This window comes from Hoplias malabaricus, chromosome 14, assembly GCF_029633855.1.
Source record: "Hoplias malabaricus isolate fHopMal1 chromosome 14, fHopMal1.hap1, whole genome shotgun sequence".
Lineage (NCBI taxonomy): Eukaryota > Metazoa > Chordata > Actinopteri > Characiformes > Erythrinidae > Hoplias > Hoplias malabaricus.
Genome location: NC_089813.1, coordinates 15,830,597 through 15,854,447, shown reverse-complemented (window position 1 = coordinate 15,854,447; position 23,851 = coordinate 15,830,597). Strand labels below are relative to the sequence as shown.

At 36.4% G+C, this 23,851-nt stretch overlaps 2 protein-coding genes across 3 annotated transcripts in view; one reads left to right on the top strand and one right to left on the bottom strand.

Annotated features, from left to right (window-relative positions):
* The window catches only part of cacna2d3a (calcium channel, voltage-dependent, alpha 2/delta subunit 3a), a 220,840-nt gene that overhangs the window by 29,541 nt on the left and 167,448 nt on the right, over positions 1–23,851 (bottom strand). For both annotated transcript variants that reach the window (XM_066643291.1, XM_066643292.1), the window contains one exon: positions 482–543. In XM_066643291.1, the coding sequence (XP_066499388.1) occupies positions 482–543 (62 nt within the window). The remainder of the gene's footprint in view (positions 1–481; positions 544–23,851) is intronic.
* Positions 4,471–18,233, top strand: LOC136666193 (leucine-rich repeat and transmembrane domain-containing protein 1). The gene is made up of 6 exons (XM_066644262.1): positions 4,471–4,492; positions 4,876–4,968; positions 6,091–6,224; positions 7,277–7,325; positions 10,575–11,171; positions 17,752–18,233. Exons 1-6 carry the CDS (start codon positions 4,471–4,473, stop codon positions 18,231–18,233), a joined length of 1,377 nt encoding a protein of 458 aa, XP_066500359.1.

Genomic DNA, 23,851 nt, shown 5'->3' with positions numbered 1-23,851 from the left:
CATGACTCTGCATTTTGCTTGTCTCATACAAGATTAGTGGGGGAGTGCAAATATACTTCAATCTAATATATATTTTTATAAAGAGTTAGAAAAGTCTCAGACTTTTCCACTTAATCATCTCAAAACCTCAAATGCAAAAAGGAAACATGCTGCTATGACCTCTCACCGATTTTCTAATATATTAAGCAGTCCTCTGTTCTGATTTATTCATATATATATATAAACAGAGTTTACACTAGTGAACAATCACAGAACACTATTTCCTACCAATTTAAATTAGCCCAGAGTTAAGTCATATTCTTCAACCAGTAATGAAATTAGACAGCCATGCTGTTTTAATGGTGAATTTAAATTATCATTTGGTAAGTACGTCAGTAAAAGTAAGAAAAGAAAGCTTGCTGAGAAATAAACTTATTAAAAAGTATTTTTATCACATGAGCTTTTAAATTTTGTTTCCACAGTTTAGGGGAGGAGTGTTTACCTGTCTACTGGCTGTCCAAAACTTCCTCTGAAAGAACTCAAGCTTCATCTGGATTCCCACAGCTGTAAGACATGAAAGATAAATGATCAAACACATCATAATAATTATACATATTTTTTGCATAGGATTTTTGTTTTTATATTAATGCATTCATTTTGGATCACATCTGAGCATGGCAAACATCAAATAATCATTAAATACAATCAGTTAACAATGCCTTTTATTGTAGGTCATTGCTCATAAGACTACATGGCACCTTTATAAGGTTTTAAATGATAAGACATAACTAGCAGAAACATCAACAAATCCTTATTTCAGCAAGAACCATGACTGACAGTGCAGTGTTTCTGTAATACTAATATATATATATATATATATATATATATATATATATATATATATATATATAGAGAGAGAGAGAGAGAGAGAGAGAGAGAGAGCTACATATAACAGATTGTATTAAAACAATTCTATTGCAAGCTCATTTTTGTGGTAATGATTTCTACTAAAACGTTACATGCATAAACACAACGTGGCACCAGTTCTGTACAGTAGAGCTCTCTCCAGCCATTTTCCATAAGCTATCCTTTCATGTTTTATGTAGTGTTATTCTTGCAATTTTTATTTTTAAGTGCTTTTTTTTCACCTCATGTTGGCAGTAATACAGAAACAGAGAATTTAATGTGCATGTGTGTGTAATTTAAAATAGGTCATGTCTATATTAATCTTGTTTGTAACTATAGACATCAACAGTATACAGCCATGCCACACAAGCACACACCCACACCACATAAAAAAAACATTGAGATGTGAATCAAGAAAGATAAATATGTCAATACTAAATAAAGCAAGTACATGCTATTATTGTTTTATTTATTTTAAAGAGTAAAATTCCTTACAACTGTCTGTACTTTGTTACTACGGCTGATGCTACACACGTATGTAAATCTATAAAGATTTTTTTGAAATATCATAATTCAGAACATTTATAAGTGGTTGATTTTACAAATTACTGTGTTTACAGATGACTTTTTGCTCTTTATTTAAATTATTTAAAAACACAGTTAATATTTCCATGATAGGGACATTTTAAAAATACCTTTAAAGAAGACTGTTATAACATTATGACACTTCTGTTAAAAAGGAGATTGATATTTACATAATAGTTATACTATATGACTATATATACTATGTGGACATATGCTCATTCAACATTTTATTGTTAATATTTTCCCCCAAATTTCCTCCCACATAAGTTGCTTGGACCCTAGGGCGATTGCTGAAGAACAGCAACTGCCCAGATGCGTCTCGCAAGGCAACAAATGCCTGAGTGGCACCACGTCTGTGTGATTGAGGGACAGATGGGGCAACGTTAACTGCCATAAGAGCGAGGCACAGTGTACACATCTCGAGTATTGGCCTTGGAAAGCTGAAACATCACCATGGAACCACCATCTCAAGATAATAGGACCAACAATTACACCACTGCACCACTCACAAGCCTTCTCATACAACATTGGTTGTGAAATGAAGGGTATTAATAGGAATATGTTTACCTTTGTAAAAAAATTACGTCTAGATTAAAACTCCACTCCAAGTCATTCCATATGTCTAGTCTGATACCCACTCAGCATTGCAGTTTATAGCATAAAACATCAATAGTAGACAACAATATTAATATTCATATATTTTATTGTCATATCCAACTGGCAAAATCATAGCTGATATTGGGGCCTAATACTAAATTGGGTCAGCATCACTCCTGACCCTTCAAATATTGAAACCATACTCCAGGACGTGCTCTTCAATATCCTGTTCATTCAGGGTGTGTATAAATACACTGCAGTTCACACACGTTCTCTCAGGCGATCAGTTATAGCCCAGTCCCACAGCACCAATGCTTTGGACCATGCTAAAAATGTCCCATACAAGTTTAGCATTGGCTGAGCCCATTCTGGACAGGGAAGCAGTAAATTATTTCTGCATGAGTGTGATGAAAGAGTGGTATCCCTGCTGCCCATCCAGCAGAGTGGAGAGTTCTTCCACTTTTAGACTGACAGGAGCTGAGGGAGGGAGCAGGTGTGGATTAGTTTGTCAAAGGAAGAAGCCAATGATGTGGTATTTAAACACTGAGATAGGGAAAGAAAGATAACTCCCACTCTTTCTTTAAACCTCCCAAAAACTCTGCTTAGCACGCTGAAGATTTTGTGCTTTTTGTTTCCAAATTCTCTTCCAACTTTTTAACTTTCAGTATAACTAATTTGTTTCAGTAGAATTATAATTTAATTTAAGCTGATATTTCATAGAGGAACCTCCATGAAATTGGTCACTTCATTAAAAAATATTATGTAGTTCAATTACACTCAGGATCTGGAAATGCCTTCAGATTTGGCCAGGATTATGGGTGCAGTGGTAAGAAATTCAGCATTACAATAATTTGAAGTGCTATCATCAACTATCAAATAGTAAGCTCCTCAATATGCTAGACTTAAAATACTTTCTTTTTAAGCAAACCCAAATGTTCCATGCCAAAGCTGTCACGTCCTGACGGCTGGACATCTATAGACCCTCACCCTTTATTTACTGGCATGAAAAGGGGATTTGGGAAGATGAAAGTCCAGAAAGAGGTCATATATTACACCTATGCTACAACAGATCTACAACCTTCAAATCCAGGTCTTGTTTGCAGTTCTGGATTTTGTAATTACCATGATTGGCCAACTAAAAATACATCATCATGAAAAACAATTAATAAAATAAATAAATAAAAATCTATCCACTGGAAAGTGGATTTAAGGTCCATGTTTACAGACTTCAGCTCCACATTTTCTGGACATAATAATTTTAGTCAATATTTGACTGGCCAGAGTTACCCACGAGATCTCTGTAAGAATGAAACGAATTTCATGAGATCCAAAGGAATCAGGGATTGACTCTGAACACATTGTTTTTTTATATAAATACAGTCATATGCAAACATTTGGACACGCTTGTTTAAAGTACATGTTTTGTCACTTTCTTAAGAGGCAGTAGTGCACTCTTCCTCGACAAGGAAAGAGGAAAAAACGAGAACAAAGAGAAACTAGGCAAGCCTAGTTTTGCGGGACCACTGTTAGCCATATAGCCATTTTCACAGAGGTGTTTCTGGCATTTCAAAACAGGAAAGCCAAAAATGCATACCCTTGTCATTGGAAGGTCTGGAGAAGCTCTGCTGCTTCATATCAATGTCTTTGTTTACATGTGGTTTTTATTATGTGATTGTGTTGTACAGAAAATCTGGAGGGCAGGACTACAATGCAGTAATGTATATAACATGCATCAGTGTTTTTCTTGTTTGTTTTATTTAAAAATAAATATTAAATGATCTATGAAAAAGAACCAAGACCACCAAGAACATTTTGTTGATTTTAAGAATTATAATTACTTATTTATTCAATGTAACAGGTTAAAGCACATGAAGTTTAATGTGGCTGTGCGCAGCTATATGGAGTTTTATAAACACACAAACACCAGAAAATGTCTCTCCACCACTTCCCTTTACCATATTTCAGGTAGATACACAAATAAGACAAATTCAGCAGTCCTCCTCTCTCTGTGAGATATAATGTGTGTAAATGTTGCTGAGTTTGTGAAATAACCAACAGCTAGCTGAGGCTCTGGCCAACGCGCATGATGTCGTGCCAAATACTGCCCCAGAAACACACACAAACATTATTCAGCCACGGTTCACTCTGAAGAACTACTGTTCTTTGGTTCCAGTTGGGAACGAATTTTTCTGGTTTACGAACCAGTTTATGTCTGTGGAAATGCACCGAACGGTTCCATATTTATTTCACTAATTGGAATGTGAAATGTGGCTGAACTAACAACAGACGGTGTATTAGCGCCACCTTAAGTTCCCTCTGTGAAATATGGCTGAACTAACTCATGCATGCATTTCCTACTCATGCATGCGTTTCAACATAAGCAGTCAGTCAGTAAGTGCAACTATGCCTCTTCTAAGCCGGCCTGGTAGGTGGTCCGGCTAAAAAAGCCTCTTCTAGGCCGGACCGCCTAGCGGGCCTAAAAGTGTTTTTTTTTTTTTTTGTTTGTTTTAAGTTTTACTGCAGTGTGCATGCTCAAGGCACATCCAGCCCCATTTATTTTAAACCCAGAGAGTAAAAAGTGAGATGCAAAATGGTATTCTAAATTCAACTCAATAAAGAATATAATTTGAGCCAGGCTGCTCTAACCCAGGCTGGGTATGACTGTATGGCAGCAATACAGTAATCCTCCAAGAGCACTTGCTGCTCAGTTATTTTCAGTCCATCCATAAGTCCAGCTACAACAAGGTACAACACTTGAGTCAGGAAGCTGTACACAAATTAGCTCTAAGGCTAATGCTCCTGTTTCAGTCATTAAGCTCACAGTGGAAGAAGCAGGCATGCAAGCACTTCTGGACACTGTCCAGAGCCCCCATGCCCGGATATCTGAGTCTTACTCCAATAGTGGGTCAACAACTCCTCACCTAATATCTGATTGCAAATACCAGGCATGCCACCTTCATATCCCAAAATAAAATGTTTGCCTTAGTCTTTAAAAACTACTCTTGCTCTATGAAAACTCCCTTAAGAAATTTTCTTGTTTTACCTTAAAGTGTGTTTTAAGTTGCTGTTCACATTACGTACAGTCACTGCAAAAGGGCAGTGGTTCTTGCTTTGGACATTCATAAACACACCAGCAAAGCCTCTCTGCCACGATACTGCCAGAACTGAAATCTTTTGCATTAAATACAATTACTGCACAAAGAATTCCACAAAGGTTGTGAATTTTTGCTCTTGGGCGCCCCCTAGAGTTGCAGAATGTAATCCACTTTAACAGCATTGTCATAAAATCAAGGGGACAAGAAGGGAAGAAGCAAGGTGTGATTTTCCACCTTCCTCCAAATGTTAAATTCAGAGTAGTGAAGATAGAGGCTCTGTTCTCTCTATTACAGGTCAGTGAAGCATCACAATCACTTTAAAGTTGCAATTTTATACTACCTAGTGTTCCCAAGTGTTTAACAAGACTAATTATTTGCATATAAGCACTTCAAGTCACTTCAGTACTGTTTTTCTACTGCTTATTAGTAATAACAGGTACACATAAATGATATTAATTATAAGAAAGAGACATGTATAAGGTATTCTTAGAGTACTTGCCAAGTATGTTCCTAGTGATATATACTGCAATGGAGAGTTTAGTTCAAACTTTACAAATTTTATTCAATTAATCAAGGCCTAAAGGACTTGAATATTACAGACAGATTTGTTTGAACCCAAACTTCCAGGAACACACTTGGGCACCTCTGCCCTCAAAGCAACCTGAATGCAGAGATACTGAGATCTGAGCTCTGGGGTGATCAGTCTATTGTACAAAAACAACATCTTTTCAGAAAACCTTTTCTGAATGGAAAGATGGACTGAAACACCATTTTTTTTTCTGGAGTTTCATTTTTTTTGTCTGTTGACAGCTTTAGTGGTTTGGTACATCTTTCATTCATTAGGCATTTACTGTCCTCTCTGTATCTTTAATTGTTATTCAGTACTATTTTGAATTAGGTTATGTATGTATTATATATCCTGTTACAGTATTAATTTCTCCCTGTAGTCAGCCTAAACAGAAATCTAAGGAGAGCATGAATAATGTGTGGCTGTGTATCTACCTGTTCCTACATGTGTACCGCTGTAGCTGCAGTATATTTGCATGTGTCTTTGTGTGTTGGGTGAGAATGCATGTGTGTGTGCACTGTTGAAGCAGCTTTGCTTGAGGCATGTGATTGTGTGTGTGTGTGTGTGTGTGTGTGAGAGAGAGAGAGAGAAAGAGGGAGGGGAGAGGAGATGCTGGAGGCATGTTCTGCCAGTTCCCAGCCTGCTGTCGAGATGTGATGTCAGTGGAGTGTAGTGGCTAATAAGGAACTACAATGCTTGGGCAGAAATATCTGCAGCTCACTTCTCTCTCTCTCTCTCTCTCTCTCTCTCGTGTGTGCGTGTTTGTGAGTGGGTGAAGAGGGAGAGAGAGTCAGAATGTGAAGGTATTTTTGTTTTTGTGTGGGAAGCAGTGGATGTAAAGCACTGATAACAGAGTAGGAATGCATACAAATAGGAAGAATTTAAAGGCATTTTCTGTTGTGTGTTTTATGTGCATGTATGTAAGGTACATTTGAGGCAGATTAATCCAGCAGAAATGCAAAAGCTTTCACAGCTTTTCCAGTGTGTTTTAAGAGCACAGCTGTCCACTGCACACTCTCACACTGCCACTCTCCACACACACACACACAGAGAGAGAGAGAGAGAGAGAGAGAGAGAGAGAGAGAGTCACATTTTAAGCAAGAAAGCCAGTAGAGAGAGGGAGAGAGAGGGGGCGTTAGAAGAGGCAGCAATTGAGAGAAGATAGCAAGACACTGAAATGAAATGCTGAGGAGGGAGAAGAAAATGAAGCTTGATAAATAGAGAGAAATAGCTGAAATGAAAGATATGAAAATAGATATATAGAGAGATTCCTATATTTATGCTGATTTTGTAACATCTTTACAATTGACACAGAGTAAAGAAGCAAAAAAAGAGATAGAGAGAGAGAGAGAGAGAAGGGTGGGGGGTCTACTCCAGTAATAGCAGTTCACTGTTAAGAGGCTGGCTCACTGTGTGTGTGCTGAGTGGAGAGATGGGGACGGTCTCTGTCATGGCCAGAGACACAAAAGTCATGGCCAGGGTCCAATCCTGAATACACTCACACACACACACATACAAGTACAGAGAAACATTCTGAAACACACAGTGGACCCCTGCACGTGCTGAGTGGAGGAGTGGTCTAGGAGCCATGACAGGTAAGTGCTCTGAGTGTTATTAGACTTTAAGTGGCGTTAGTCTCTCAGTGTAGTGGACAAATAGACTAACCAGTGTAAATGGGGTCACTTTGGAAGAGCACCATGTTTCAGTACCCATTTAAACATAACCTAGTACTAAAACAGACATATGTAACATTTTGTGGATTTGTATGCATTGTATAGAATTATGATTTATTTCTGATAAAGAATATGGCTGGAGTACTTGACTATTTGACATAACTGTTTAAATTCCCAGTATATATTGCCATAGAAAATACACTTGAAGATACACTTGTTGTTGTACACTTGTAGCAGGGTCTCACAAGACATGGATGCTAATGCTAAAAATAAACGTGTCAGATCATGATTAACTGCAATCACACAAGCTATATGTAATTTAATTTATTGCTAAATATCATGTTTCCAAAGCTGTAAATGAAATTGTGCGGTGGCTTACAAAAATGAAAACTGAACAATTGTGGTTAACGACATGGATCAACCTACGCTTCACACATTTTCTCTCTCTCTCTTTAGATCTAAACTAAGCAGCACTTCTAAACATGTGGCAGTATATATGTTATCTGTCCACAGTATATAGAGAGAGACATTTTTATGAATGACATGCATTGAGACACAATGGTCTACTAGTTACATTAATCTGTGGTTTGTGTCCCTAATTTCTAAATCTCAGATTAACTTCCCATAACCTTTTTATAGCAGTGCATGAACATATTTCATCAGTGTTGTATACTGGACCTGAAATCCACATGATATTCAATATGCCTGTCAACAAATGCATTTTTCTAATTTAATTCACCAAGGTTTGTATAAATATTAACCAAGACTTGCAAAAAAAAAAGAATAATCTTAGTAAACTTTTGATTTGACAGTGTGGTTATTCCTCATTTGTATATTTAAACAGGCTGTAAAAATATACCCAATCTGTTGGGTATATACCCAATCTTTTTTTTTTTTTTAATAGTTCAATGATCCAACATGAATTAGCTATGTAATAATAAAACAAACTCAGGACATTTTGGATTGAGAGGTTCTCACATATTGGAGCTGTTCTGGAGGATTTGAGTTGGCTATGGATATATGTTTTTCTCATTGTAGTAACAATACTATAATTTTTAAAATGTTTGTATGTAGTTTTCATGATGTTTGTTGGCCTAATTCCAGTTAGAGACCAACTCTGACAACAACAAAACTTTACCTTTACCTTTAATATATTATCACAGATTCGGTGTTTACTTTTACCAGGGTTAGGGTTAAGGATAACCTTCACTGTCATATCTTAGGGTTGGTTCATGTAACCTTGTGGTTTGAAATGCCCATAGTTTTGAATAGGTAATAGGATATTTTTAGCTGCGCATTATGGATAGCCTCTTTCTGAAAATCAAGTCTATTTTCAATTTTCTGCCATAATTCAGATTATCAGATTAAACTGGAACATGTTGGCTCTAAGTATCAGTATTGAGCTGCTAGCAAGCAATACATTTAATGATGATCACAGTCAAATATCTTTAGTACCACTAGGATATTATTGCAGACCTGAGGAGAATACAAGCAAAAATAATGACCCTTACTGTGTAGTAAGTCCACTCTAAAATGTGGCTAGTAGCAGTTTCCCTTTACTCCTGACCACACACGCCAAATGTCATAGGTCTGACTCAATCTGTGCTGGAGGCCATGACTCTTTTTATAGCATGATATAGTGCCATCCACTTAGGAGTTCTTTTGATTATGTTGATTTAATAATAGTCCATTTAAAATAGCACCCTTAATTGTAATACATTGGTGTGAAAAACAGTTTGCCCCCTTCATGACTTCTTATTTTTGTTGAATGTTTGTCACTCTTAAATGATCAGATCATCAAACAAATTTAAATATTAGTCAAAGACAACACAAGTAAACACCAAATGCCATTTTTAAATGAAGATTTTATTATCAAGGGAGAAAAAGTGTTTGCCCCCAAAGCTAATAACTGGTGGACTTTCTGGTGTGTTTTGGATCATTGTCATGCTGCAGAACTCAAGTTTGTTTCAGCTTGAGGTCACAAACAGATGGCCAGACATTGTCCTTCAGGATTTTTTGGTAGACAGCAGAATTCATGGTTCCATTGATCACAGCAAGTCTTCCAGGTCATGAAGCAGCAAAACAGCTCTAGACCATCACACTACCACCACATTTTACTGTAGGTATGATGTTTTTTTTTCTGAAATGCAGTGTTACTTTTACGCCAGATTTAATGGGACACACACCTTCCAAAAAGTTCAACTTTTGTCTTGTCAGTCTACAAAGTATTTTGCCAAAAGTCTTGGGGATCATCAAGATGTTTTCTGGCAAAATTGAGACGAGCCTTAATGTTCTTTTTGCTCAGAACTGGTTTTCATCTTGGCACTGTGCCATGCAGGCCATTTTTGCCCAGTCTCTTTTTTATGGTGTAATCTTGAACGTTGACCTTAACTGAGGCCTGCAGGTCTTTGGATGTTATTGTGGGGTCTTTCTTGACCTCTTGGATAAATCGTCGCAGCACTCTTAGGGTAATTTTGGACGGCCAGCCACTCCTGTGAAGATTCACCGTTGTTCCACGTTTTTGCCATTTGTGTATAATGGCTCTCACTGTGGTTCACTGGAGTCCTAAAACTTTAGAAATGGCTTTATAACCTTTTCCAGACTGATAAATCTCAATTACTTTCTTTCTCACTTGTTCCTGAATTTCTTTGGATTTTGGCATGTCTAGCTTTTGAGGATCTTTTGGTCTACTTCGCTTTGTCAGGCATAAATACTTATACTTTTAATATATGGTAATAAATACTTTTCTGTGGGTTGCTGTGGTTATAACAACTAGACTATCACCAAAGTTGCTTTTTAGTTTTAATAACATGGTCCAAAGTGTATTATGAGTGATATATGTTTTTATATGTAGTCAACATTATTTTTTTGGATTACACAAATTCCCCTGGCTCAACATCAGTTGAAGTCCCGAGAACCTTACAGCTGACATGAAACTGTAAAAAGAAGGCCTGCTGTGGTCAAGAATTCATGCGACAAAAGAATATATGTAACTTTAGACAAAGTGTAGCAGACTGATCTTTTGCTCAGTGATTCTTCAATACTGTTTCAGTGTATTGCAAGAAAACACAGCATTCTGTCTATATTGGGGATGTGGGTGTCTTATTTTATGCATGTAACTACATCAGCATTACCAAAATGGTAAATGTATGTCTCTTATTTTATCCACAGGAGGTGTGGTCATTGCATTGTCCATCCTGTTTCTGGCCCAAGCAGTGTCTTCTTGCCCTAAGGAATGCTCATGTGATACTCATGCCAAGGTGGTGGACTGCCGAGGACAAGGCTTATATGACATTCCTCACAAGTTACATCCTGACACTCAGGAGCTGTATCTTCAGGACAACCGAATACGAGGCCTTGGCTCCATGGCTTTTCGGGAAACTCAACAACTCCGGATTCTGGATCTAGCCAACAACACTATTACTATGCTCTCCCCTAGTGCCCTCCTGGGACTTAGGAGTTTGAGAAGCCTTAACTTGGCCAACAACTCAATCCGCGAGGTGGACCGCCGTTTTCTGGGCTCTATACGGAATCTAACTCTACTGGACCTTTCTTACAACAGCCTAGGTGGTCTACCCGGAGCACTAGCTGATAGCTTCCACCATCTAACCCACCTCTCGTTGCATTACAATCGGCTGACCAAGCTGGACCGCTCTCACCTGGAGGCCCTTGGGGGGCTGGAAGTGCTCAACCTGAAGGGTAATCCATGGAAATGTGACTGTCAGATGATAGGACTCAAGCTATGGCTGGAAACATTCACTTTTAAAGGTAGGAAGTGGATTGTGATGGTGTCTCATTCATCTGTAATGAGCCTGACTTATATTGTCTTCATGAAACTAGACAGTAGTAAGCTTACACAGATTTCATGCTATCTTCTAACAAAACCCTAGTCTTGTGTTTTTTTTATCTTATAATAAACTGTGTAATTTGATATAAGCCACTTATTTGCAAGACAGAAGCTTCTACAAAGACAGTAAAGCTTGCAGTGACCTATCACTTATTTTGCTATACATATGTGATTAAAGCATAAAGGAATGTTTCTATGTATGTATGTTTGAAAGCAGCTGCAATGCAAAGTATGCCTTGACGCAACCACAACGTGTCCAAAATGCCTCTGTATTTAATTTACTAAGACACACAGAGGACCATACACAGCTGGGCCCTCCACAAACCATCAATAAGCTGGAGTTGAAACAGAAAATGGAAGTTTGATTGTGGAGGTCATTTTATACCATCTAAGAAACAAGTTTGCGACTGTTTGGCTAAATCAGGGCATATTCTCCATTGTGCTTTCTTATGTATACTTTTGTACATGGCAACATTTGGGGGCAAGCCATCTCAAAGAACAATATGCTAGGTTATCCAATATACATCATAAAATTAAATAATATATATTTATACAAGTCAAGTAAAAACAGTGCCCTACCTTAGTCAAATGTGGGATGTTGTTCACTCAATACCATTAACCACTGCTTGCTGTCATTGTTAAAGCCTATTGGAAACTTAGGCATGGTTTACATAGGTGGTAGGAAATTGATGCTAAGCTAGGGTTGGACAATAATTCAATATCATTATATATTCACAAAATATGATATGATTTTTAAACATCTGTCACTGACTGACGTTCATTACAGTGCATTGCTTAGATCACTACAATTCATTTTAAAGTTAGTTTAAAAATATTAATACTAACAAATCCAAGAGGTTTATGCTTGATATTGATGTCATGTTTTGTTTGTTCTGGGCAGTTTTTCTGTGGCTTTTATGTCGTTTATATCATTATGTTGATCATATATCGACTGTTATTTACAAATATATAATTATCAATTTTGGCCATATAATCTAACACTATGCTAATTTATTCGCTGCCCAATCTTTGGTTAATTACGCAGAAAATATTTAAGCACGTGTTTTACTTACACCCAATATTTGTGTGATCAATTCACATTTTGTGCATTCTTCTGATAAAAAAAAAAGTTTCACATGTTATATTTTCCTCATGTGCATGCATTCCTCTTTTTAACTTTAACTCTTTGAAATCAGTCCCATCTCAGTGAGATTCTAAACCATATGCAGAAATACTAAGCAGTACTGCAAACATTTTTGGGATGTATTGTGTGTGTGATGTTTGTTTACCAAGAAAATGAAGTTCCTGCATAGCCTTGCACTGAATTCTAAAGTAGTGCTTCTGTGCTGAACAGTGAAATTAGCAATGCAAAGGAGATTTTTCTGAAAGTAGAAGCTTAGTCATGCTAAATTATGAGGAACGTGACATTATACAGGTTTCTAAAAATCAAAAGGGAATTTAGTGTCTTGTGTTTATTTAAACATAACCACAACAAATCAATGTTGCAGAAGAATAATAGCTGTTTACTGTATTCAAATGAACAGACTGCAGGCACAGTTGAGGCAAGGCAATGTGAAATAAGAAACAAATGTGAGATGACATTCCACGAAGCACCTGAACAATATTTAAAAAATGCTATATTTCTATATTTGTAATATCATCAAGTATAACAGTACTGAACAAACTTGATGAAAGGGTTTCTTTTGGCTGATAACTAACAGTATTTAACCAGCGATAAATTATGCTGGAAACAATTTATAGTGTAAAAAAAAATTTGAAATTAATTAATTTTGCTGTAATATGTTCATTAAAAACCAATGTGAAAGGAAACATTAGTTATTTAATTGTATGTTTTAACTAGCTACAAAGCAAAAGGCTAGGTTATAGTTATAATCAAATAAGTCATTTTATAATGTATGTTCAGACTTCTTTAGAAGACCTATGAGTGGCAAATGCTGTGTATATGATAATGACATGCTCACACAGAAATTTGAAGTGCTGAATGTTTTGATACAATGCTGTTAGTAAACAGATTGTTAATCTGAAATGCTAACAAATTAATTTGAGCTTGAGTTGAGTCCTGAGTGTGAAATATTTAAAAATAGATTAGATGTTCTAAAAAGCAGTTATTGCATTGAACTTACAGCAGTTATTGTATTGTACATATTTAAAACTTTTTTAATTTTCAGTCTGAAGAAAGAAAGAAAATATCTCCATGCAGTTATAAGTGTTTACAAAGAGGAAGGCACAATGGCTTAAAATGATTAGTTTGTATTTTTTAGCATGATTACTAGGTACATTAATAAAGTTATAGTAAATTTCAAATGCATGTGTTGTGTAACACACTACAACCTGAGATAAACTTAGCCTACAACTTCTTTAAATTATCTATTGTGTCAGGTAGCATATTTGCTATCCAAATGAACAAATTTAAAGTATTTTTTCTCATCCTTTGGAATGCTGTATATATTCCATGTAATGATATGTTTCATCAGATGCTCATCAGACATTTTCTACAATGGAGAAAAGATAATATATCATTATTGAATCCATTGCTAAGAGCTGTGGGAGAATGACATTATTGAGTATGCGTGGCTGAACAGTAGTAATGACTGTCTAAAATTGCACATGGAATGTTGGAAATATTTAATTAAATATTTTATTAATTAATAAGGTTTAGTTTATTAAGGTTGGTGGTCTTAAATCCAAGCAGTTTATTTAAAAAAAAATTACTGGAAAATGGTAAAACCAAATGTTAACATTTGGTTTTAAGTTTGTGGCTGTGAGAGAATTTTAGGGACACTGTTGAAAAGTAAAAAAAAAAAAAAAAGGATTCAGAGAATAAAGTCAAAATATTCTAAGTATAGTCAAAATTGAGAATAAATTCGGAATAATGCAGAAAATAAAGAAAAAAAAATCCCCTGCACATTATGGGGCAAACACAACCATGTGGAGTGAAAATGAAGAATGTAGAGTACAGTTGAAGTACTGGTGGAGGGGGTGCCAGTCCTTCACAGGGCAACACACATCTATGGACACGTTTGAGTAGCCAATCCACCTACTAACGTGTGATTTTGGACTGTTGGAGGAAACTAGAGCACCCAGAAGGAAACCATGCAGACACAGGGAGAACTAACCACAGAGAATCACCCATAGTGGGGTTCAAACCCACAACCCCAGGATTCTGAAGCTGTGTGACAGTGACACTACCTGTTGCCCGGTTGATCTGATAGGACAAGATTGTTATTAGCATCTGAACACTGAAATGCTGCACTTGAATATATGCTGCATTTTCTCGAAATATTACCAATCCAGAGGATTCGGTGGAAATCTTGCATGCCTGGCATCAGTGCAGCAACCAAGGCTCCAATATGTTATAGCATATGGACAAATATATATATATATACACACACACACACACACAGCAGTCCTTAGTCTGTGGCTGCATTGATAGCTTTAGTCATAATAATTCTGTTCACTTGCCTGCTTCTTTCACAACTAAATCTAAACTGGAACCCAAACTGGGAGTCTGATGCCTATCTATACATGTAGATCAATCTTGAAATCCAAACAGTGTTTCTCAAAATATTCAGATTTTATTCTCTGAATTGTTCTAGCTTTAACCTCAGAATTATTCAGATTTTTATCTAATCTCAGAATTAGGCATAAAAACAGAGACAGAGAGAGAAAAAGCAGCCATGCTACAAATGTTTTTTTGTGCCACAACCAGTACATGGCTACACTCAATGTAGACAAATGGTGTTTAATTCATTACTATTAAAAAGTAAAAGCAATATTACTATTAATAATACAAGCCTTCATTGTGCACATAAAAGTCCTTTTATCTATTTTTTAAATTTCTTTTATTTTTATTTTGCTAGTAGGCAAGATCCTGCTGTAAAATGTGTGACCGAGCACGATGCCATAGCTGGCCCACAGTAATCCTGCAAGGAGGATTACCTAACATGACTGTAACATTTGAGCAACTCTGTTAGACATGACATGTCTACATGAATATCTGCAAATGCTTTCAGCCAAGTGCATTTGAATTTGTCCATGTAAGTAGTGTGCACTCCGTTAACCAGCCCTACAATTACTCATACATGCATAAAGCTTGTACGTAAATGAATACAGCAGTAACAGAACAAACAAAGCCTGCATTTTTTTTTCCTTCCTGTGGCAGCCTAAGGCACATTCCTGATCAGACCAGATAAGAGCAAATTAGCCTCTCCAATGTATCACCACCAATGATCTTCAAGAACACCACTGCAATGGGCACTGAAGCGATGGTATATAAGGCTAGCTGAAACACTCCTTGGTTAGGGCAGAAATGTGGAATTGTGAGGCTGTTGATGGCTCTTAGACAACAACATTTACTCTCAACATTTTTTTTTAATGTTAACAGACCCATTTGGCTTTGACATGTTTGGAAAAATAGCACATAAACAAAATACTAAACACTAGGATATGTGAACAGCAACAGCATGATACAGTCTTTAATCAACAAAGTTTATAAACTTTATTTGCAGTTGAAAGTCTGTATGATTCACATTTATAGGAATACAAGCTGGACACTGTTATATTGTTATTCTACATAAAAAAAAAATAAATAAATAAATAAATAAAAAAAATAAAGTAACTATTAGCAATTTAGAAAAGCATCCAACAACAAGGGAAGTCTTGTGCATCTTTTATACAGTGATAGGAAACACCAAGTCTATTTGATAATACATAGTATCACGACGATGCACACCATGACTGATGTAGCGGTGGAATTTAAGGGGCCAAATGTATATAAAATCTCTGAATTGATCATGTGTGAATGTGACAAGGTTACAGAACATGATCAGACAAAATCTCTTATCTTATACAGACTGCAGAACCTCATAAAAGTCATAGCAGCTGTAGCTAATGCCATCCTGTACATATGGCTCAAACAGTGTGGTATGCTTTGTTGGTCAGTGCTATTAGTTGCACAAACACCAGATACTTGATATAATATAGAATTGCTGAAAAGTGTGAGACACCATGTGGATTAAAGCAGCTAACTAGGCTCTCTAATGACAAAGAGAGTAATAAACAGTTATCTTTATCAAATGAGTAATAATAAAGGTATGGAACAGCTGTTTCCATTGTGGCCAAATTCACAGGCACATTCACAGAAAAACACAGGCACGCATGCACACACACGGTTCACAACCTAGTGCTAGTTGATTGTCAGAACAGGAATAGTGCTCTTTAACCTTGACCTATGAAACATTGAGTATTAATAGAGATTATGACACCAGTAGGCAGATGGCTACACTGACTTCATCTTTCATACACTACTGTCATTTTGCAATAATTTTAATGGCTTTTATGCATAATGAACTGGCTTTTATGCTTTTTCTTTGTGTATTTAGAACCGGCCTGGTGCCCGAATCTCATCATGAATAAGAAGTGGGGGTAGTGTAGACAATTAATCAATAAATAAATATAATGTTTGGAACAAAAAAGTGGATAAATTCAGGCTGAATTTGTTTCAGAACAAAATCTTAATCCATATTAAAGATTAAGATGGTAGGATTTGTTTTTTCCACAATATACAGCACTTCTTTAATATGCATTCATGCATTCAGGACCACAGCATGCATACACATTACCTGTGTTAATTGTTATAGACTTTTATACCAGGCTATTTTTCTATTATTTTCTTTCTGTCCAGATATTAAGAGGCACTACTAACTTATTCACAATTCATTACTCCCACACATTTAACAAGAGATAACAGTTAAGTATAAAATGCAGGCTGGACTTTATAGAACAAATGAAAATGTTACTTTTACTTTCATGTATATGTGCCAATTTTACATAATCTGTGCTTTCCTTCACTTTCTTCAAATATCTTTATGCCTAGGCTCAGTTCACTGATATGTAAATGGCCTGTACAGTGGTTGCATAACCACAGAAAGATGGTTAAAGCAAAGACCCAGTTACACTGAAATGAACATATAAAACCGACACTTCCTGTGCTTGTGCAATGCTGCTTTTATGCTGCTGAACTAAGTGCAAAGTTCAGGCCTTTTGGTGCATCGCTTGTTCACTTTGGGCAGCTTCCTGTTGGAAATTCAAATAATGCTAACTTTGAATTTGTTCCCCCATTATCAGTATACATATATCCGAGTGTCAGTGAGGGAGAGAAAACATGACTAGGAATGATGACTAAATAACGTGGGTGTCCTTATATATGTTCTACTGCATATGCTTCTGTCAATATCAAGATACAGTATGTGCTTAGCTTATTTTTTTTTTCTGAAATCAATATTGCTAATAAACATTAGAGTCTCTTCTCTTTGGGGTAGGCTTTATATTAGATATTGGAACACTGCTGTGATTTTAATGGCATTCAGCAACGAGGGAACTAGTAATGTCAGGTACTGATGTTGGATGTTCAGCTCTGAATCTCAGATGGTTTCTGTCCTTCCTAATTCTCTATCTCAATCTATTCTTTATCCTTTTCAGGTGGAGTGGTGGATGAGGTCATATGTGCCCAGCCCCATGCCATGCGTGAGCGTGACCTGCGGCAGGTTCCCTACGAGTTGTTCCATGCCTGCATGACCACAAGCTACAGCTACCTTTTTGCCAACATTCACCACTTGGACAACCAACACAGGCTACTCCGCGGACACCTACACCCCAGCCCCGAGGCTCCTTCCTATGGGTCTGAATTCGGACAACCACCAGAGTGTGAGGCCAAACAGAAGCCTCGCCCCGTCAATCTACGGCATGCCATAGCGACGGTGGTCATCACTGGAGTAGTGTGCGGTATTGTGTGCCTGATGATGCTGGCCGCTGCTGTCTATGGGTGTGCCTATGCTGCCATCATGGCCAAATACCAGCGCGAGCTGAAGAAGCGGGAAAAAGAAACTGGAGCAAAAGGAACAAACCGGGAAAATGCAGATAGGGAAGAGGAGAAAGAGCCACTAGAGAATGCCATAGCATGAGGAGAAACAAGAGTCATGCAATACTGGCCATATCTTCACCAGGGCTATGGACATAATGGATCACATGCACTTCCAATAACAAGAATCTGTAAGGAATCCTTTGGCTTTTTCAACATAATCTGTTTCATAGCACATGACTGACAACATAAGTTGTTATACTGAACAGAGAAAACTTATTTTAATTTATGATTTATTCTTATAATTTAATTTAAGAAACCAATAGGCAGTGGTGAACGTCTACCAGTAAATGATCAGTGTGAGATGTATTTTTGTAGAACACTTTTGACAATTACCCAATGTACAGTTTATTGCAAATGTGTAAAATATATTAATTCGAAGGGAAGTATCAGTGATAATGTAATAATGTTTAAAAAAGTAAAATAAAAGAAATTTGTCTCCAACCACACAAAAAACACTCGAAAAGCTGAAAAAGTGCATGACAACCAAAAAGGGGATTATAATACCTCATACATTATTTTATTCATTTACCTCAAGAAGAACTTTGTGAACATGTTAACTGCACAAAATATAGAAAATGTCATGGTGGATATGTATATGGGGTTGGTAATGCCCACATATACAAAGTTTCTGATATAAAATTTTAAAAAATGCAAAGGGACACATACTTGGTGCAGTGTGGTTGCTTACATTGCCATGGCTAAGGAACTGATTCTGATGCAGTGCTGATCAGAGAGGTTTTAAAATCTGGCCATGATTTTATTTATATATATAGAATCATTGAAGTAGTGTTAATATTTGCAATCTGCTTGGTGAAAACTGCCTTAAGGAAAGTTAAAATAATTGAAAGAGCATTTTGCTTCACTTGTAAATTAAGACATTTTTCTGAAGTCTGTCTCTTCCTACTGTGTCTCATTACCTTGCATAATAATGTAGGTTAGTGTTTACTGATGGAATTCTGCAACTGCCTGTTGGCTTCTGCTAAAAGTGAGGATACTATTGGCCATGGTAACTGACCATATGGTACAGATGTGGCTGAGATTATGTGGAAATATGCTGTTCTCCTTTAAGACATGGATAGAAATATATACAAACAAGCATATATACAGACACCATTACACATGCACAGATGGTTGTGGATGGAACTGATCTAACTTGCCAAATCTCTTCTCAGATGGACAAACAACTGCACACCCTCTTTTTTCCCCCCTCTGTCACTCTTTCCAATCACTCTCCTTTATAAAAGGGAAGCTGGACATTACTTCAAAAAAGGGAAGAAATGACTTGTTCTACAATGCAGTATAGTTCTACAGCTTCCAGAGAAATGATTAGGCCAAAGATAACAGATACATATCAGTGTTTTTATTGTATAACAAATGACTCAGAGAATAATTATCTGTCTAATGCAAGCGCGTGTAACAGCAATATGTACATACTGACTTGTGTAGTGCTTTTCAATTTGTGTTTGGGTTTTATTGTTTGGACTGTATGTTTACTGGCCTATCAGGGTTTGACTGGTCAAGTAGGCAGCTGCTACTGTACGTATGTCTTAGTTTTGTGTGTTTGTTTTTCTGTGTGTACGAGTGAGCCCTGCCCTAGGATTTTGTTTAAGATTTATTAACACAGAATCATAATTTAAATATTGCGAGTATATACAGTAATGTGCAAAACTCAGAGACCACCCTTTAAAGTCACATTGGTCATTATGCACAAGTTATTTCAGAACTGATTGATAAGTTAATGAAGTTAAGGAAAGGAAACATTCAAGGATGTTAAAACATACTGGGAATCATGCAAGGCCAGGGAGAGAGCTAACTCTATCACCAGATAAATAGTGTTTATAGCTTTCATCTCTGAGAGCCTCAGACTGTGCAAGTATATTGTTCCTTCCAATGCAAAAAGACAACCCAATGCAATTGTTCTAAAACTGTAGCTGTCTTAAAGCACTTACTAAGAAAGTAAATATCCAGGAATCTGACATAAGCTGCTGGAATTGTTGAAACTGTGGGCTGAACAACACAGAGCCCAATTGTCTTCTAAGAGCGATTTTTGGGGTGTGGAAAATATTCCAGCAATTTCTCAGAAAACTTGAAATTCTCTTTAAAGAATGTGAGCTGTGATGAAGGCTAAAGTTGGACTTAAATTAGTTAGCATATGAGAATATATTTAGTTGTGAAATATATTTTCAGTTTTGTATCATACTTAATGCTCATTCTCTGATTTTTGCATAATAATGAATTTGATATTTTGATCTTGACAAACTATGGACCTGGCAAAGGATTTGGGTTCTTACAGTGCTGTAGGATTTGCATGAAGGGGTTCATGATGGGTTTTGATTGTGGAAATGGATGTTACAAGCTACCTCACACCCTCATGCACAGAGAGACTGTGAATAAGGGTGTGAAGGACACAAGGTTGCTCCGTCAGTATGTCTGATTATATCCAACTTATATAACGGGATACTGAACTGCCAAGCATCACGCGAACACACATGCACATATTCAAAATCACATCAGACATGATGCTTTGAGTAATAACATGAGGGCCGAACAGCCTCTAACCAAGGCTGCTCAAATCAGAGATTTGCTGTCACACACACACACACACGTTCCCATTGCCCTGGGAGTGTGATGTCATGAGGTTGTCGGGTTGCGTTAGTGCTTCATTACCACTGCCTGTGTGTGTTTTGTATGTGTGGGGGTATGTGAGTGGTCAGTTTGCCTCTACTACTCTGTCTAATATTCCTCCTCTGTCTAATCAAATTCATTGTGGACTATATAAAAATAAAATCAGTCATTTAGTGCTACATGAATGGCATTGATATTTTCAGTTACACTGAAAAAACAACAAAACAAATATATATATATATATATATATATATTTTGGGGCAAGTAAAATCACAATAGCTCTGCTATTTCTTCCTTAGCTGTAACATATTTTAAGATTATTTAACCTTTTCTATACCTTTTACTAGTTTTCTATTAAAGTCATTTTTCTGAATAATTCTGGTGATTATTTCAAATCAGTAGATAAAATTATTTACAATTTAAATCAGTCCATAAAATATTATAAACAATTATTGTGACGCTACAAAATCTGACTGGTTGCTGCTCAGCTCATTTGCATAAAATGTGTCAAGAACGAGTCATCTCTTGGTTATATGTTAATACTGTCACCACTTTCCCTGTTATGTAGCACTTTGTTTGATGCAAATGATCCAAAAACATGTAGAAAACCATTAAATTATCTTTCAGCATTCTTAAATCTCAAAGTAAGAAAATATCATAGACTATGTAAGATGTTTTCGCTTGCCATAATATCATTTCTTGCAGTGTAGAAGATAAATTCTATGAACAGCGCCTTTCCTTTTCTGAGGCAACATATCATTCAAGAGGAAGGATTTGAATTGAGGAAAATACAAGCACATACAAAATGAAGTCTATGCAAAGGTATGCTCTTAACTGTCCATTATGTTTATAGACATTTGACACACGTGTTTTTGTGTGGGTGAGGGTGTGTGTGAGGTTATATGTCTGTCTTAAACTTTTTTTTTTGTTTTATGTACAAAGAACAAAAAGTGCTGATATACATTATATACATATATATTGGTAAATAATGTGTAAAATCTAAAGAGTTCTAATAAATATGTTTGAGATTAAATGTTTTGTTTGTTGAAAAATATCTACATCTCGACTCATTTGTGTGTGTTGTGGGTTCCAAACCTTTTTACATACTGTCATTGTAAGGTCGACTCTTCCTTATGTGGACCACAAGAAGATTCCCACAGTTTGAATTATTAGACTTTAAGGTTAAGACATGTTTTAAAATTAACGTAATGGTAAGGTTGGCATTAGGGTTAGACCAAAAGTAGTTATGGTTAAGATTAAGGTAAGTCTCCAAAAAAGAAAAAAGAAATACATGGAAACGTGTGTGCCTGTGTGTGTGTGTGTGTGTGCACGCGCATGTGTCTACATCCTAAAGGGTAACAGTGCGGCATGTGCAGCCGAGTGTGGGAATATGCTTGTTGCGGTTCCACTTTTGCTAAGCCTTGACATTCAGCGTTTGTGATAAAATGTGTGCGCGCGCTTATGCTCCAGCAATCTCCCGGAGGGTCCATCTGAACTCCTCTTATGTGAATGTAGACAATTTTCATTTATTCACGCTCTGTTCTCTTTCACCCCCCCCCCCCCCTTTCTTTTTCTTTCTTTCTTTCTTTCTTCCCCTTCACTTTTCTTTTTTCTTTCCTCAGATGCCCTTTCCTCCCTTGTTCTCTCCTATATTCTCTTCTCATTTATTTCTTCTTACTCACTGTCTCCTCTCATTTTGTTTCCCCTACTTTCTTCGTGTCTTCACTTCTCCGCTGTTCTCGTTCCTTTTCTCTTCACTTCTTTATCCTCCATTTTCCTTGCTCATTTTGCTTACTCCTGTTTTCTCTTATTCTCTCATTTCCATTCCTAATGCTGCTTTACAGATTACCTTTTTATGCTGATTCATACGTTACATTTTTTGCACACTTAAATGCAATTTTGGCTGTTGGAATAAAGTGTATAATATCATTAGGCATTAGTGCTACAGCTAAAATATGTTCTGGTGGAAAGTTACAGTACTTATGCTGCTCCAAATAAATGCAAGTCAATTTTTTATATATTATTACATAATGCAAATTTAAATGGTTCACCCAGGTAAAAATTGACAATGTAGACCAATGGTTCTCATTCTGATGGGCCTCTGCCCGCACATTTTAGGGATCACTCTGCTTCCAACACACCTGGTGCAACTAATGAGCAACTTAACAACCCCTTCTGAAATTGAAGTGGGTGTGAAGGAGGGAGGAGAAAACTACAACATACAGGACAGTGACTCACCAAAACCAGGATTGAGAACTACTGATAGTAGTAAATCCCATAGACTAAAACCTTATACTAAAAGTAATCAGCCTTCCCATGTATTGATTCCACATTAATGAGCCATTGTTGTGACTGAGTTAATGATTAATCTGTATTAATATTTGCCTTTTATACCTACATTATTGTATATTATTCACCCAAATTTCATGATTTATTTGATTTTACAACTACAGGAAGTACAATTGGAAATGGTCAGGACACTGTCAGCTCAAAAATGAAACATCTCACTTGCATATTGTTAGGTTCTTTAACATTAATATTAATAAAAAATATTGTGATCATTTACACGTGATCCAGCCCTTCCATAAATATCTCCTGAAAACAGCAGCACACATTAAAATAAGTAAATAAATAAATCCCCACACACTCGTAGTCATACACTGACTCACACAATGAGCTGTATTACTCATTAATGAGGGTTGATTGGGTGACTTGTGTTAGAGGTCAGCTGTCCTTCCAACTTTAGAGGATTAGAAATATATATAATTGGAAATTATAATAGATCTTAATCAATATTAACCCAAAAATACAACTGAATCGATTACAGTTTTATAATTTAAAAGGAAAGGAATATGATGTGTAAATGGAATCTTTTATATATATATGTATATTTATAAACTCACCACATATAGTTTATTTTCTGAATATTAAAATTTCATATTAGAAACAAATATGAAATTTTAATTTTTAATAATTGTTGTGGAGGCAAACATTGGGTTTTTAGAAACATGCTACAGGCAAGGCAATGTCATT

Coding starts and splice junctions, on each gene's coding strand:
- LOC136666193 (XM_066644262.1), top strand. CDS start 4,471: ATGCCTCTTCTAAGCCGGCCTG. Junction 4,493..4,875: donor GCCTCTTCTAAGCCGGCCTG/GTAGGTGGTCCG, acceptor CTCCTGTTTCAG/TCATTAAGCTCACAGTGGAA. Junction 7,326..10,574: donor TGGTCTAGGAGCCATGACAG/GTAAGTGCTCTG, acceptor TTTTATCCACAG/GAGGTGTGGTCATTGCATTG.